Source organism: Spermophilus citellus (genome assembly GCF_964194105.1).
Source record: "Spermophilus citellus genome assembly, chromosome: 4".
Taxonomy (NCBI): Eukaryota; Metazoa; Chordata; class Mammalia; order Rodentia; family Sciuridae; genus Spermophilus; species Spermophilus citellus.
The window spans coordinates 156,013,933-156,032,020 of NC_138185.1; the positions used below are offsets into that span (position 1 = coordinate 156,013,933).

Below are 18,088 nucleotides of genomic sequence, written 5' to 3' on the forward strand. Positions count from 1 at the left end.
AAAAAGCAGCAGAGGAGATAAAAGAATGGTTTAGGATGAAACAGAAAGGAAGCAAGGTAGAATACAGGGATAAAGAAGACTTAGTACAAACATAGGAGTTATAATCTGATAGAAAAGCATATAAAGGATTGTGGAGGTTGAAAGAGGATTAAAGTTTCAAGTTCAGCATCAGGAAAGATCTCTCTGACAAACAGGTGAGACTTAGACCAATTAAGAATTACTTAAGCATCTATTACAGTGATACTGTATTAGAATTCTTTATTTGTCTTTCTCCTCTACTAAACTGTGAGCTCCTTGCAAGAGAGCTTTGTAATTTCTTCAGTACTGCCTGACACAAGGTAAGTACCCAATGAATTTTTAAATATTAGTGAATAATTGTTGACTCACTTCCGTACCACCATCTATAACAAGTAATAATTAATCAATTTAATCAGAACTTCTTTAGACAAAGCAAGATGACATTTTCATTAGTTTGATTGTTGATATGCCACTTTAAAGCCAAATACATATACAATTTTATTCCCCTTAAAATTACTTGCTTTTGATCACATGTACATGAGAACTAATCCCAAAAGACCTTAAAGTGACCTTTAAAATCTGAATTAAACTCAAAAACAAATCTATGAAGCTCTCACCAGGAAAACAAAATAATAATTAAAATACAGAAACAATACTTATCTAATAAAATTATAAACAGAAATACTATTGTGGATACATGTGTAATGTCCACTTGGTAAGTGATGGAAAGGGTGCAGGCACTGAAAAAAAGTCATAGTTGAGACTGATTTATTATATTCTTCTCAGTACAAAGATATAATAATTAAAGCAACATATTACAGAAAGGTTAATACCTAGAAATTCCATAAGAATAGTTTCATTCATTTTTAGTTGTTCAGAACATGCCAACACTCTCTTTTGAATTTCTTCATGTTCTCTTTTCTTCTCATAATATTCACGTGAAAAGGGTGTTTCTGAATATTTTAGTTGGTATTGCTTCAAAACTTCTTTATACTGACATACATAATCATGATACATTTTTCTGTTAAAAATAAATGATGTAGAATAGATCTAAAAACCTAATAAATATCACTTGTTAAAGTCTCTTAAATTAAGTATAAAAAGCAATTCAAACATCTATTTGTCTGTATTTCCCTCATTATTGTCTGTCCTTCAACTTTCTTTAACCCCAAGACACTTCTCAGCTATACTTTTTTTATTCCTCACCTGGTTAATCTTCTTCAATTTAACTTCCACTCCCACCAGTGTAATGACATTATTCTTTCCATGGTCATCAATGATCTAAATTGTCCAATCAAATTACCTCTTTTTCATGTTCATCCTAAATGACATTGCAGACTGGGTTCTTTTATTCACACCTTTTTTTCCCCACATTTTTTATTGGTGCATTACAGTTGTACATAATGATGGGATTTGTTGTTACATATTCATTCATGCACAGGATATAACAATATAATTTGGCCAATATCAGTTATACCTTCTTAAATATCTGGGCTCCCTGGGTTCTGACCTCTGTAACTATGCCTTTTAAATCTCCTTTAATTTTCTTTAGCTGAAATTATTACATGAAGTCACGTTCTATGTGTTAAAACTCTGGGTTCATAATCATTCATGTATACCCCACAAGTATTCTTATGAAGAAAATTTGAGCCATTTGGAGGAACTCTTCTATATCAACTCAACTAATAATGGGTGACCATCTATTTAGGCACAAGTCGTAAGTGAGGCATTATTCTTACAAAAGAATATTAAGACTTCTTTCTTATTTGACCCATACGGACAAAGGAGTTGATTACTACTGCCTATGTACCAAAACTTTGTGATGGGGTAGGGGAGGAGATACTGAGGATTGAATCTAGAGCCTTGCATGTTAAGCAAGTGCTCTACCACTGAGCTACATCCCCAAGCTGCCTATGTGCCAAATCTAATCCATCCTCTGTTGTCTATGAACTAAGAATGGTTTTTAAATTATTGAAAAAACTCAAATATACTCCATGACATAATAAAATTATATGAAGTTCAAATTTCACTGTCCAATAAGGTTTTATTGGATCATATCTCATTTATTTATATATGGCCTAAAGCCATCTTGTACCACATAGTAGAGTTGAGCTACAATACTTACTATCTGGTATTTTACAAAAAATGTTTGCCAATCCTGATCTATAATACTGAAAGTACTCAATACAGTTCTTCACAGAAAATATACCCTCAGCCTCAGTGTTAGGGACTACACCGAGAGCCTCACTCATTGAGCTATACATCCCAGTCCTACAGAAAATATATTCCTGAATCCTCTTTTTACCAAATTCTGGTTTCAAAAATAATATTCATAGTAAACTTTTTGAAAATATATAGTCCTTATATTCCTCAAGATTTTATTTCTTGGATCAAGAAATTTCTTAAAAGATGCTATAATGATTATTCTCCTTAGCAGAGAATAGGAGCAAGTATTCTTAAAACTTCTGGTTTCATAAGTAATGATTAATAAGTACTGGGTCAACAAGTCTGAATTTTAAGAATGATCTAATTTTTTAGTATTGATAAACTCTGTCCCCTTTAGCAAGATAAAGCAGTTGAGCCCCAAATAAGTTCCTATTCTTCTAAATGTATATTTATTAATTAAGACCCCACTTATATAATAACTTGGGAAAATGGTCCAGGGAGAAGAGAAATACCATTGAAAAATTAGGCCTGGGTCACCAATTTCATATGAGATTAGCATACCATATTCCATCTTGTTCATATTATATAGTCATATCCACTTCTAACATCTTCCATATAGAAACTTTGGCAGAACACAGCATAGCTAAGTCATGATTCAGAAAGTCATTATTACCTAATTTATTCTAGCAGTACTAGTCTTCATGAATGCTCAGAACAAGAATGGGAGATCAGAAATAAGTAGCTAGTGCCCCTACTTCCTTCCTACTTCCTCAGTACTGATTGTTGAAATGAAGGAAATTATATGCATTTATGAATATGTCAAAATTAATACCACTATTATGTATAACTTAATGCATTAATAAAAACATTAAAAACGGGGACTTTTTTGAAAGAATTTACTGAAAATATTACCACACTCCCCAATTTCCCCTTTTTGAAGACCCAGGAGAGAAATTTCTCTCAAGTCTCGGGGAAAAACTTCATAACTATCCTAAGCAAGTAAACTGCTAAGGATTAAAACCAGGGCCTTGAGCATCCTAGGAAAATGTTCTACCATTGAGTCACACCCCCAGCCTCTAATTGAATTTTTTAAATGAATACTCTGATCATATTTCTTGATCAATGCCTTGACTACTAAGAATTTCAAAGCCTAATCTGTACTTTTAACAAACAATATGCAGGACCACATGTAGCCTTGATTTTTTTTTAAACACTGTGGTATTTTTATACAAATATCTCAAATTCTTTTGGGATTGAAGCAGGATCTATAAATGACAACCTAATAGTCTCCTTCATCTTTTCCACCCTCTGTCTACTCTTTGGATAATAGCATACTTTTGCCTTTCTCCACTTTGCTCCATATATTTTCCTGAGAAACCTCATCTACATACAAGATTTCTAATGCCATTAAGTCCCAATTTTAAACTTTAGTTCTAACCGAAGACTCATCTTTGAAAATAATGGATTATAGATTTTACATGGGTAGTTATTTTAGGAGGGTTTTTTTGTTTGATATTGGGGACTGAAATCAAGGGTGCTTTACCACTGAGCTTTATCCCCGGCATTATTTTTTTATTTTTTATTTTTGAGACAGTATCTTGCTAAGTTGCTTAGGGTCTCACTAAGTTGCTACAGCTGCCCTTGAACTTGTGATCCTCCTATCTCAACCTTCAACTTGTTAGGATTATAGGTATGCACCACAAGGCCTTCAACATATGTGTTTCTTAAGTAAAATGTAAAAACTGATAAGTGTTCTCCTCAAATCACTTCAGTTTTTAAAATTAGGTAAAATTTTAATGCTATATATATCATGTTCAAAGTCTCTAACCTTGTTTTATTACATTCATTAATTACATTTAATCCCTAAGATGATATGCTTTTACACGAAGTAAAATAAATTCATATAACTACTGGTATTTCTCCATTAGAATATAACCATTTTACTAAATTAGCAATCTGAAAAACTTGAAATTTGATACAAAATACCTTTAAAAAACCAATACCTCAAATTTTTCAAAATGTTTATTCTACAAATAATTATCCTCCTAAATGTTTGCCTACACTGTTTAGTCATAAATACCATTAATTGAAGAACTTTGCTATAAATGCTGCTGATAGATAAATGGTTTATATCTAAGGCAATATCTCAACATATTCAAGCTTTTACAACAAATATGGAGACCTTCAATGATTCAGTCCAAGATATCACATTTACTTAAAAAAATATTCCCTCAGAATACACACTTTCTAAATTCTTACAAAGTATGTTCCAGTAATACTAATTTATAGAACTGATACACTTATTAAGTTAATATAAATACTGTACTTGTCTTTTTCAATGGTTTCTTGATAAATAGTAAATTGGTCCTGCATATAATCTTCATGTTTATGAAAAACATCACATGTTGGCTTCCAGCTATGGAAAAAAGATATAGTTGTAATTAGCACTTCAGAATGATAAACAAATAAAAAAATTGGCAGAGATAATAAAAAATGAACAAAATCATTTAAAGAGAAATGAATGTGTCTTCCTAGAGAAAACAAGTTTACATCAAGAAAACATTCCCTATGCCACAATGAAATCTACTACTCTGTATAATTAATATGAACCAATTTTTAAAATAATAAATACAGCAGTATAAAAAAAGAAAAAAACTGCATATCCTATCCCCATCACTATCAATATCCACACACTCATATGCTCAAATATTAATATTCATTAATTTTTACATAATATTTGTTTTTGAGATATGACAGGAAAAGAAGCAAATATAGCATGGCTGAAACTAGGCCAAAATAGGTTATCAAATCAGATAGAATAAAATGAATATTTACCTTATATATTTTTGTTTTATTATATAACCTGAAAACTATTACCAATACAAAAAAACTAAAATTACTATATATACCATGGCAGCTTCCATTCTAAGTACTGTTTGAATATTTCCTCTATTTTCATTTTTTTTCCAAATTCAAAAAGTACATATACAAAATGAAAAAGAAAAACAAAAGTACATATGCCCATTTGGAAGCACAGAAGAGTATACATAAGAAACTATCATACATATTCTCAATATTAAATAACTACTAAGATTTTAAAATTGTTTCAAGATTTTGCTACAGTTATATATTTTAACATTACTGAGATCATATTATAAAATTTATCCTCCTTTATCACTTACTGAAATTATACTTAAATATTTGTCTTAATTTCTTTTTTCTTTCTTTCTTTCTTCCTTTTTTTTTTCGTGGTGCTGGGGATTGAACCCAGGGCCTTGTGCATTCCAGGTGAGCACTCTACCAACTGAGATATAATTTAATTTAACCCCTTAATTTCTGATACTTAAAATATATTCCCCAAAAGGAAATCTGAAGGTCTAAAATTATACATGCATATTTTCTGAGTATTTAAAAATTCCATAAGAAACATATGCTCACTGAGAAGATATTCACTATAAGCTTTTCAATGTGCATCCTTTGAGGTTTTTTCTTAGATATAGATATATTATCATGCATTGGGTTCATATTATGAATAATGATGCATAAACTGCTTTGTTCAATTTGCAATATACTATTAACATTTTCCCATGTCAAACATACACCTATATCATGATTTTATTGGCTGCCTAGTGTTCAGTCATCTGGATATACCAAAATTCATTTAACCAGTCCCCTAATGTTGAACATTTAGAGTTACTTCCAATATTTTCCTATCATAAAAATGGTTGAAGTAGAAGTCACACAATTCAATGGCAAGAAAAGAAATAACTTGATTAGAAATTGGACAAAAGACCTAGAGAGATATTTCTCAAAAGAAGTGTTTTATCTTGAAAAGTTTTAGGTTGGATTCCCTTATACAAACTAAGATCTTAAGCCAGGGTGTAGCTCAGTGGTTCTTGTCTTTCATATATCAAGGTAGCACTTGCTTATCATGCATAAGGCCCTGGATTTGATTCCCAGCACCACATAAACAAAAACAGTAAGATCTTGAAAAGTCAAAAAATGGAAATTATTTCAGACTAATAGGACTTACACAGACTACACTAAAATTCTTTATTTATACTAACTATATCTAAGTTACTGAAATCTCATAATTCAGCACTTAGGGCAATGGTAGAGAACATGCTTAGCATGTACAAGGAAGACCCTGAGTTCAACCCCCAATACCAAAAACCCAAACCAAAACAAAACAAGCAATGGTGTCTTCAACTATAAACCTAGAAATCTTGAATAAAAAAAATCAAATGACAATTACTGAAGGTTCATTTCTTTCAAATACTCACTTACTACAGTTGTCTTTGATTTCATTACTATGTTTACAGTAATGAGCAATTTCCTCATCTGTTGTATTTATAGTTTCATGTATCTTACAAATAGTTGATTTGTTTTCTTTTATGTCTTCAAAGCATTCTAAAAGAGGAAATGTTTATTTTCTTAAGGTAGAAATTATAAATTCAAAATAAACAAATACAGTAAGAAAAAAAAGTTTATGGCAACTTACCTAAAAGGAGGACAGCCAGAAAGGAGAGGAAATGAGGCTTGAGAAGGGAAGGCTCCTGTACTAAAAAGTAGAAAACCACAGCCCCCCAGAAACTAAGGAGGATTTGTATTTGCAATTGAAGAATGTCCGCTGGGCTAGATCAGGTAACACTTAAGGTCAATTCATCTTATGATGCTATAAATTCATGCAAATGTTTACTCATAAGGATTTTGTTATTGACAAATACATAATTTCTATCAATTAATTATTAAATACACCATCAACTAACTTATTTACAATGATTTAAGATAAACTTAGTTCTTGAAAATATTAAATAAGTTCATAATACTTTATTTTTTGATTGTAGAAAAAATAACCAAATTCAATCTTTCTGTGACAATTAAGAAGTTAATAGTTATATTTTTAGAACTAAAATATTTAAAACATTATATTTATTTAATTTGCCCAGCCACTTCACTTATATTTACTAGCCAATTCACTTATTTCAGAATTATTATTACTGAAAATGTGGCATCAATCCTGGTTCCTAATTTTTGATGATTTCTTTAAAGAGAAACATTTCACTCAAATATTTGAAGTAACCTTGTTATTTGAGAAATATAACATTTTTTAACTGCACCTAAGGGGTCATTGCTGCTTAAAGCAAAATTCTTCACAAAATAATTAAATGCAGAATACACAAAATTACTGAAAAACAGTAGGTGAATCACAACTATTTTGCCTAGGCTAAAAAGCTCATTATTAGTGGAGAGAATTAGTAGAGAATTTATACTAATAAATTAGTAGAGAATTTCCAGAAGAGTTACAATGCCAACTACAAGTTGCCCTAAACAGGGCAATTATATATTATGCTATATGTCATAAAAAATTAATACAAATACATCTTTAACATGCAAAACTACTTACTATTAATTCTTTGAATCATGTCTTCTTTAGTACTTATATCTTGCTCATACTGGAAAACTAAAACAATTCTCTTGTGACTTTACTTCATTGTTAAAATGTTGAATAATAATACAGTTATCTATTTATTTTCATTTTATACCTACCAAATTCTAACAAAAGTCTGTCCAGACTGACAAAGAGGCTGTCATTCATCTTGGATACTATGTAAAGAAAATAAAAAATAAGTGAATATAAAATGAAAATACACATGTATATTCAGTAACAACTTTTTAAATATAACATTCTCACAAAAAAAATGTAGATGGAGCAAGACAGAGGGTAAGAGACGTTTTCAGTCCACAGCCACCTTCCTGGTAGAGCCCTAAAGAGACACTTAGGCAGCTGCTGAACGTTGTTGCATGACTGAGACTAGGGGCAAGGGTGGGCGCCCTCATAACTGTTTATTCCTGGTACTGCAGTAAGTCTTTGAATCTGCGGGGATCCAGACACCTAGACTTCTCAAAAGGGCGTGCCCTGTAAAATAAATATCTGAATATGTCCCTGCTTGGCGTGTGTTCTGCCCTGCACAGTGAAAGTCCTTCACCAACAGCAAGGTGAAACCTAGAAAAGTGGTGCAGGTTTACATTTACCAATTTGCCCCCCAATAATTAAAAAAAAAAAAATTCACACGAGAGCCAACTCGCTGTACGGAACACGCCAGAGGCGGGGTTCGCAGCTCTGGCTCCCCGTAGACCCGAGGGGCGGCTCGCGGCTCGCAGCAGAGACTCGCGGCGGGAATTCGCTGGCCTGCCCTCCCCTCAGGCAGCGCTGCTGGCCTCTGCCCACCACAAGCCAACCACGACGCCGCGCGCGTCAAGCCCCCGCCACGGGATGCGCCACGTCGCGGGTAGTTCTCCGGAGTAGGTCCAGGCAGCCACTCCCGCCGCTTTCCTCAGAAACCACCACACACGGTTCCTTTTCCCACCCACCTAAACGGCCCCTCGAAACCCTGACGTCCATACCCTCTTTCCTTACGGTCCCAAATTCCACTTAGGGCCCGGGTCGCCAGGAACGTGACCCCAAACCTAACTCGAAGGGCTGGAGCCCCGTCCCGCCCTCGCCCCCTGGCGTCAGCGTGGGTAGACCCCGCGGAGCACGCAGCAGGAAGCAGATCGTGTGGAAGAGCGAGATCCCGCTACCGGCGAGAACAGGGTGGCGATCGCGCCATCCCGGCGCCTAAAAGAGTTAGAACCACAGGAGTGAGTGCTGGGTGAGACAGGACTCAAAAAAACACACGGGGTCTGTCGTGAACTCTCCCGCTGCCTTGCAACCTAGTGTTAACTTCAAAGACTATCCAGCCCTCTTCTAACATAATGGCTTTAGACAAAAAATGGAGAATAGCAATAAAATTAACTTTTAACATGACAATAAGAAACTCATGAATCAGAATTCAGTGTTGAATTCAGCATTTTGCTTCTTTGAAAAGCATAATTCAAACACGTTTTAGTAAACATTTTATGACTACCTCATTTGTTGTTGCAAATAAAGCATATTTTCTGCCTAAAACTGTCATCACTAGGTAATTTATGGTTTAGATTTTGCATGTCGAAGTGAAGAGTGAAGAAAAAATAATGTAAACAATTTGCTTCAATCCCTTGTTGTTCTGGAGACTGAACCCACGGCCTCAAATACGCTAAGCACGATCTCTACCACTGCGCTCGATCCCTCTTGAATCTTTTATTCCTGGTGGACATGTGAAATAATATCAATAATTGCCTTAAGCCAACACATACTAAATCATTTCATAGATTAAAATGAAAAACAAGCTTTTCTTAAGTACATATCATATGTATATTTTATTATAATGTGTTGTAATATTGATCACTAGTATTAATGATAGTGAACCATCAAAGCTAATTTAGGTTCTGATGATTTAAGAACTTACCATATTTATTTGTGTGTGAGAAAGAAAACCTTTATTTTTCCAGCATTATTGAGGTATAATTAACAAAAAAAATTGTATATACTTACAGAGTATAACATAGTATTTTGATATGTACATTATTGAAATAGTCTGTTTTCTGTTGCTAATAAAACATGACACAAAACTGGAGAAGTTACAAAGAAAAGTGGTTGGTTTATTTTAGCTTACAGATCTCTCCAAGATTGAGGGGCCACATCTGAGGAAAGCCTTCTTGGTGGCAAAAAGTCTTGAGGCAGCACAAGGTATCATGTAGCAAGAGACAGGGAGTGCCCACATGTATGATTGTCTCTTCTGGTCTCTCAACCTCTTCTTTAACAGCACCAGGAGTCAGTCATGGAGGCACTATTCCTACGAATTTATCTAATCCTAATCACTTTCCAAAGGCCCCACCTATGGACTCTGTACTTGAATTGTTCCACCCTGTTAGTATCTCACAATGGGGAGTAAATTTCAACCCATGAAGCCTTGGGGAACACCCTCAAACCATATCCAAGCCATAGCAATTATGAAATAATTATCACAATCAAATTAATTTGTATAACATATTCACCACTTCATATAGTTATCATTTGTGTGTGTGGCATGAACATTTAAGATCTACTCTCTTAGCAAATATCAAGTATGCAATTCAGTGTAATTAACTATAGTCGGCATGCTACACCATAACTTTTCATCTGCCTAACTCAAACTTCATACCCTTTGACCAAAATCTCCCCATTCCCACTTTCCACTTCCCCTCTCACTGGCAACCATCATTCCACTCTACTTTTATGAATTCAGGTTGAACTTGACCCAAATCCAAAATTATATCTTCCTCTCTAATATTCCTGTCTTTCTGACACTTCCTAAGAATCAACACATGAAAATTGTTATCTTATGTGATTGTCCTCATCTCTTATAAATAATTATTCACAAGACATTGATTTTTTTCCTTTGATATATTCTTTGTATGCATCCAATCCACTCTATACATAGTCTTTGTAGTCAAACAGATATGATTGTAACTATTGGTTCTATCATTTGTTAGGTCAAAACTGTGAGCAAGTTTCTAACCTAAGCTTCAGTTTTCTCAAAAGCAAAATGAGAATTGTTATGATAGGATAGTTTGAAAATTAAATTATTTCTATAAAGCCCCTAATGTAATGCCCAATTGTAATGACCAACACATCGTATATAGAAAATTAAAAAGCCATCAGAACAAAATACTTCAAATTCCATGTGGTCATATTTCATATGACCCCACTTACATTTTCACTGTAGAGGAGGAACAGTTTATTTGGGGGCTCACAGTGTCAGAGGTCTCAATCCACAGACCGCAAGCTCCATTCCTCAAAATTCAATGTGAGGCTGAATATCATGGTGGAACAATGTGGGGGAGGGAGGCAGCTCATAGGATGATCAGGAAGCAGAGAGAGATTCCACTTGCCAGATATCAGATATATACCCCAAAGGCAGCCCCCAATGACCCACCTCCTCCAGCCACAGTTAATTCCATCAGGGGATCCATTCATTGATTGGGTTAAGGCCGTCAAACCCAATCATTTCTCCTCTAAATCTTCTTGCTTTGTCACACATGAGCTTTTGGGTGACACCTCACATTCAAAGCATAACAGAAGCTATCTCGTCTCTTCCATAAAGCCAGTTCCTCCGCGTCCTGAGTATCATCTCCTTTCACCTCCTCAGGAATGTTAAAATATCAAGTATTCCTTTCCTCTTAGGTGTATTCATCCTTTTCCATTCAGTTAGCTCTTGACCATAAGTTTTTAACTTGGTGAAATCTCTACTAGTAGAAAGAAAAGAAAAATAAAAAATAAAAATAAAAAATAAAACTTGCTCTTGTTAAGGATGACAATGCTCTCATGTTATTAAACCCAATGAACATGTTTTAGTCCTTATCTGACCTTACCTCTCCACAGCATTCAACAGTATCACTCCTTAAAACACAAGTTTACCTGATTTTTCTCCTATCTACAGAAATTTCTCTATCACTTCCTTCAGGTTCATCTCCTCCTACTCAGCCATTAAATGTTATAAATTTCTCAGGTTCAATCCTAGGTCTCTTCTCATTTTATATTTCATGTACAAGTTTCCGATACAACCATTACATAGATGACTCACAAATGTGTATCTATAACTCAGGCCTCTAGTACCAATCCAAGTTGGTTATTGCAAACAACTTTTTTTTTCTTTTCTTTTTTTTTTTTTTTTTTTTTTTTTGGTACTGGGAATTGAACTCAGGGCCACTTAACCACGGAGCCACATCCCCAGCCGTTTGTTGTATTTTATTTAGAAACAGGGTCTCACTGAGTTGCTTAGTGCCTCGCCATTGCTGAGGCTGGTATTGAATTCACAATCCTCCTGCCTCAGCCTCCTGAGCTGCTGGGATTACAGGCATGCGCCACCATGCCCAGCTGCAAACAACTTTCACTTCAAAGTTAGTTTATTCTGTCCAACTGAAGCAAAGGTAGAATTTGTTAAAAGATATGGTGTGTTGCAAAACTGCCTAGAATGGCTATAGAGCCAAACTCAGAGGCTATACAAGAAGGAGTACTACCTAAAGTTGCATTACAGATTTGGTGGTCAAGATACCTTCATCCCAACCAGCCCCTAAAGTCTGTAGCTCACAACACTGCCATGAACACTAACTACCACAATTACCCTACAAACTATCTTTCTTCAGCTGTTACCAGTGGCAAAGAGGATACTTCCTAGGGCACACTTCTTTGTGTTATGCATTTCCAATTCAAAACCTTGAGTGGGTACACTTGTTTAAAAAACAAGCACTTACCTGGCATGTGTGAGGCACTGGGTTCAATGCTCAGCACCACATATAAGTAAATAAATAAACAACTAAATATATTTTTTATTTATATGTAACAGTGGAATACATTACAATTATTATTACATATATAGAGCACAATTTTTCATATCTCTTGTTGTTTACATAGTATATTCACACCAATTCATGTCTTCATACATGTACTTTGTTTTTGTTTGTTTTTTTAATATTTATTTTTTTTTTTAGTTTTAGGTGGACACAATATTTTACATCTATGTGGTGCTGAGGATCGAACCCAGTACCTCATGCATGGTAGATGAGTGCTGTATACTGAGCCATAATCCCAGCCCCATACATGTACTTTGAATAATAATGATCATCACATTCAACCATCATTAATTACCCCATGCCCCCTCCCTTCCCCTCCAACCCCTCTGCCCTATCTAGAGTTCGCCTATTCCTCCCATGCTCCCTCTCCCTATCCCACTATGAATCAGCCTCCTTATTCAGCATTTGGTTTTTTGGGATTGGCTAACTTCACTTAGCATTATCTCCTCTAACTCCATCCATTTACTTTCAAATGCCATGGTTTTATTCTCTTTTATTGCTGAGTAACATTCCATTGTGTATATATGCCACATTTTAATCCGTTCATCTATTGAAAGGCATCTAGGTTAGTTCCACAACTTAGCTATTGTGAATTGTATTGCTATAAATATTGATGTCTGTGTCCCTGAAGTATGCTGTTTTTAAGTCCTTTGGGTATAGACCAGGAGAAGGATAGCTGGATCAAATGGTGGTTCCATTCCCAATTTTCCAAGAAATCTCCATACTGCTTTCCATATTGGCTGCACCAATTTGCAGTCAATCCCACCAGCAGTGTATGAATGTACCTTTTTCCCCACATCCTTGCCAACACTTATTTTTGTTTGTATGTATAATAGCTGCCATTCTGACAGGAGTGAGATGAAATCTTAGAGTGGTTTTGATTTGCATTTCTCTAATTGCTATCGATGATGAACATTTTTTCATGTGTTTGTTGATTGATTGTATATCATCTTCTGAGAAGTGTCTCTTCATGTCCTTGGCCCATTTATTGATTGGGTTATTTGTTTTTTGGTATCTAGCTTTTTGAGTTCTTTATATACTCATGTGATTACTGCTCTATCTGATGTGTGAGGGGTAAAGATTTGCGCCTAAGGTGTAGGCTCTCTATTCAGTTCACAGATTGGTTTTTTTTAAGAGAGAGAGAGAATATTTTAATATTTATTTATTTATTTTTTAGTTTTTGGCGGACACAACATCTTTGTTTGTATGTGGTGCTGAGGATCAAACCTGGGCCGCACGCATGCCAGGCGAGCGCACTACCGCTTGAGCCACATCCCCAGCCCAACAGATTGTTTCTTTTGCTGAGAAGAAACTTTTTAGATTGAGTCCATCCCATTTATTGATTCTTAATTTTAATTCTTATTAAGGAAGTCGGGGCCTAATCCCACATGATAGAGATTAGAGTCTACTTTTTCTTCTATTAGACACAGGGTCTCTGGTTGTATTCCTAAGTTCTTGATCCATCTTGAGTTGAGTTTTGTTCATGGTGAGAGATAGGGGTTTAATTTCATTTTGTTGCATATGGATTTCCAGTTTTCCCATCACCATTTGTTGAAGAGGCTATCTTTTCTCCAATGCTTTTTTGGGGGGCGCCTTTGTCTAATATAAGATAATTGTAGGGGCTGGGGATGGGACTCAAGAGGTAGTGTGCTCGCCTGGCATGCGAGCGGCCCAGGTTCAATCCTTAGCACCACATACAAACAAAGATGTTGTGTCTGCCAAAAACTAAAAAATAAATATTAAAAAATAATTTTCTCTCTCTCTCTTTAAAAAAAAGATAATTGTAATTTTGTGGGTTAGTCTCTGTGTCCTCTATTCTGTAACATTGGTCTACTAGTCTGTTTTGGTGCCAATACCATGATGTTTTTGTTACTATTGCTCTGGTATAGATTAAGTTCTGGTATAGTGATGCCACCTGCTTCACTCTTCCTGCTAAGGATTGCTTTAGCTATTCTGGGTCTCTTATTTTTCCAGATGAGTTTCATGATTGCTTTTTCTATTTCTATGAGGAATGTCATTGAGATTTTGATCAGAATTGCATTAAATCTATATAGTGCTTTTGAAAGTATGGTCACTTTGATAATATTAATTCTGTCTATTCAAGAGCAAGGTAGATCTTTCCATCTTCTAGGGTCTTCTTTGATTTCTTTCTTTAGGGTTCTGGAATTTTCATTATATAGATCTTTCACCTCTTTCATGAAGTTGATTCCCAAGTTTTTGTTTGTTTGTTTGTTTGTTTTTTTAGGTAGTTTTCCTCACTTCCCTTTCTGAGGATTTATCACTGATATACAGAAATGCCTTTGATTTATGGGTGTTGATTTTGTATCCCGCTACTTTGCTGAATTCATTTACTAGTTCTAAACGTTTTCTGGTGGAACTTTTAGGGTCTTCCAAGTATAGAATCATATCATCAGCAAATATTGCCAATTTGTGTTCTTCTTTTCCTGTGTATCCTTTTGCTTTCTTTCGTCTGTCTAATTGCTCTGGCCAGTGTTTCAAGAACTGTGTTATATAGAAGTGGTGAAAGAGGGCATCGCTGTCTTGTTGCAGTTTTTAGAGGGAATGCCTTTATTTTTTCTCCATTTAGAATGATGTTGTTCAATGCTCAGCACCACATATAAATAAATAAATTAAATACAGTTTCATCGATGAAACTGTATTTAATTTATTTATTTGCACACAAATACAGAATTTTATAACCACATGACTTCATAGTTGTGATCTCAAAAAAGGAATTTCTCCTTTAATTTTTCTTGCTGTTAATGTAAAAATATTCTAAATCTCTAAGCTGCTGAAGTGTTAGAGGTAGAGATGGTCTAATAAAGATGTAGTAGTAATGTTTATCCATTTACCATGTGTTTATTTTTCCTTATGTACTCAAGGTGATTTATTTGTTCAGCTCAGTGATATTACAGCTAAAAAACATTCATTAGCAAAAGGAGAAGCAGTCTATGCCTAACAGAGGAATCAAAAATGTTTCTTATTTTTGAGTTGAATGTTTGACTCTAACACTTTTCTAATACTATTCATAAGTTCCTTAAATATATATTATTTTTTTTCTTTTTTTATTATTGGCTGTTCAAAACATTACAAAGCTCTTGACATATCATATTTCATACATTTGATTCCTTAAATATATATATTTTTAAAAACGTCTAGAATATATGCTCAGTTTCTCCTTCCTTCCATACTACTCAAATAGGTATTCTCCAAATAAAAGAGTACATATAGACAAATAGTCAAAAAGAACAGCAACTTTTTATGTTATCTACCCTCTGAGTTCCAGACCCATGTATCTAATCACCAACATTAGAAGCTGTCTTAGTTCATTGCTGCTGTTATAACAAAATACCATAGACTAGGCAATTTTTAAGTAATAAAAGATTATTTTTTCATTTATCTAGAAGCCATGAAGACCAAGATCAAGGTATTAACATATTTAGTGTCTTGTAAGGGTTTGGTCTCTTCTTCCAAGACAGCACTTTGTTGCTGTGTTTTCCAGAGGAGATGAATGTTGTGTCCTCACATGGTGAAAGGGATAGAAGGAATGGAAGGGATAAACTTGTTCCCTGGGCACTAATCCCATCTATAAGGGCAATGCCACCTATAAGGCCTTTAGGAGGTGATTAGGTCACCTCCTAAAGGCCTTACCTCTTGATACTATTGCACTGGGGATTAAATTTCAACATAAATGTTGGAGGGACACACACACAAATGCAACTTGATTCCCCCTACTAATGCTAGGCTTCTTTCAATATTCATTCTCTTTTCATGTATGAGATCAGTATCCATTTATGCATACCAGAAACAATCTTCCTCTCCTATCATCCCCCGTACCTAATCAACCATAAATCTTACCAATTTCACCTCTTAAACATAATTCAAATCTATCCATTGCTCTCATTTTCAATTGCTAGCATCTTAGTTTCTAAGTTACCATCATTCATTCTTGTATCTGTATTTTTTTTAATATTTATTTTTTAGTTTTTGGCAGACACAACATCTTTGTATGTGGTGCTGAGGATCGAACCCGGGCCACACGCATGCCAGGCGAGCGCGCTACCGCTTGAGCCACATCCCCAGCCCCTTGTATCTGTATTTTTGTAATGACTTTCAAACTAGTTTTGCTGCATATCTACTTTGACCCTCTTGTCCTTTCTCTACCCATCCTGATCATCCTGATAGAGCAATTCTTTTTTTTTTTTTTTGAGGGGGAGGGAGGGTGCTAGGGATTGAACTCAGGAGTACTTGTCCACTGAGCCACATTCCCAGCACTATTTTGTATTTTATTTAGCGATAGGGTCTCACTGAATTATTTAGCACCTCGCTAAATTGCTGAGGCTTTGAACTCGAGATCCTCCTGCTTCTGCCTCCGGAGCCACTGGGATTACAGGCGTGTGCCACTACAATTGGCCTAATAGAGCAATTCTTAAATAAAAATTTAATACTCTATCTCCCCCCATACATACACACACACCTTAAAATATATCAGTGATTTCTACTGCTCTAGGAATAAAGAACAAAATTGTTATCATGACCTATAGGGTCCTTTATAGTCCTGTCCCTACCTTCTCTGTATCTTCATATTATACTAACTCCATCTTCCTCTCTGAAATCCACCCTCATTAAAAACCTTTCAGTTCTCAACATAATCCTTTCCATCACAGGGACATATTATTTGCTAGCTCCTCAGCCTAGAATGCTCTATCTTTCTTCATTTAATAACCTCCTACTTATTCTTCAACTCTCAACTCAAGTATCACAGCCTCTGTAATGTTTATGCACTTATCCTTCATAGCCATTAAGACAGTTGTAATTCTCCACTATTTATATAATTATTGTATGAATATCTACATCATCCGCTTATTATAGGTGCCATGAGAAAAGACTCAACCCGGTCTTGCCTCCCCTACCCCTTGGTAGCTACAACAAATAGCTTACAGCAGTAGTTTTTTATAATAGCTACAATCCCAATTCAACTCATGAGCACTTCCAAGAGAATGGATGCCACTTCACTTTACAAATAGCTTTATAGGAAAAAGAGTTACAGAAGAGGAAGTGAAGCAATGTGAATTTGCTAAGACCAATTTATTTATAGAAATGGCAGTCAAATCAAAAGGGAAAACAGGTTTAAAATGTGCAAGGATTTTCAAATAGCATGATTGGATTTATAACCAACACTTTTTCTTTGACTCCTCATTTGATCTTCTAAGTCTGGGTCAATGCAGCTGACTTTCTAGGCTAAATCAGGCTTATATCTTCATCACTGCCTTAAATTATTATGTTGATAAAATATGGGTAATTGTTTGACAATTCTGCCTTCTCGACAATAATCTTAATGCCAGTGGATTCCTCCTTCTGTGTTTATGCAAACTTTTTGAAACAAATGCGAAAAGCAGACTTTTTCATTACTAATATATCTTGTAGACACCACCAAATGTTAATCTAACCCATCCACTATTTTACTGTTTATGCACCTTTGATTCTGTTCTTGGCACAATCCTATTTCTCCTCAAATATGTCTGCTTACTTCTAAAATCCATTTCAGCTTATTCCCTCTTATCCTATCCTTTATCTTACACAATTCTTTAACTTTACTCCTGTTTTTTACTCCATTATATCCTCAGCACCTAACACAGGGCCTAAC

At 34.9% G+C, this 18,088-nt stretch overlaps 2 protein-coding genes across 2 annotated transcripts in view; one reads left to right on the forward strand and one right to left on the reverse strand.

The window, feature by feature from the left end:
- Window positions 1-8,716, reverse strand: part of LOC308648508 (protein SIX6OS1) — a 35,768-nt gene extending 27,052 nt beyond the window's left edge. The window contains exons 1-7 of the mRNA XM_081293270.1: window positions 8,593-8,716; window positions 7,735-7,791; window positions 7,592-7,648; window positions 6,468-6,594; window positions 4,511-4,600; window positions 852-1,039; window positions 716-758 (exon numbers count right to left, since the gene is read on the reverse strand). Of these exons, the coding sequence (XP_081149396.1) occupies window positions 716-758; window positions 852-1,039; window positions 4,511-4,600; window positions 6,468-6,594; window positions 7,592-7,648; window positions 7,735-7,783 (554 nt within the window). The 5' untranslated portion in view covers window positions 7,784-7,791; window positions 8,593-8,716. The remainder of the gene's footprint in view (window positions 1-715; window positions 759-851; window positions 1,040-4,510; window positions 4,601-6,467; window positions 6,595-7,591; window positions 7,649-7,734; window positions 7,792-8,592) is intronic.
- SIX6 (SIX homeobox 6) overlaps window positions 1-18,088 on the forward strand; it is a gene marked incomplete at both ends in the record, with an annotated part of 102,496 nt that overhangs the window by 66,238 nt on the left and 18,170 nt on the right. The window lies entirely within an intron of this gene.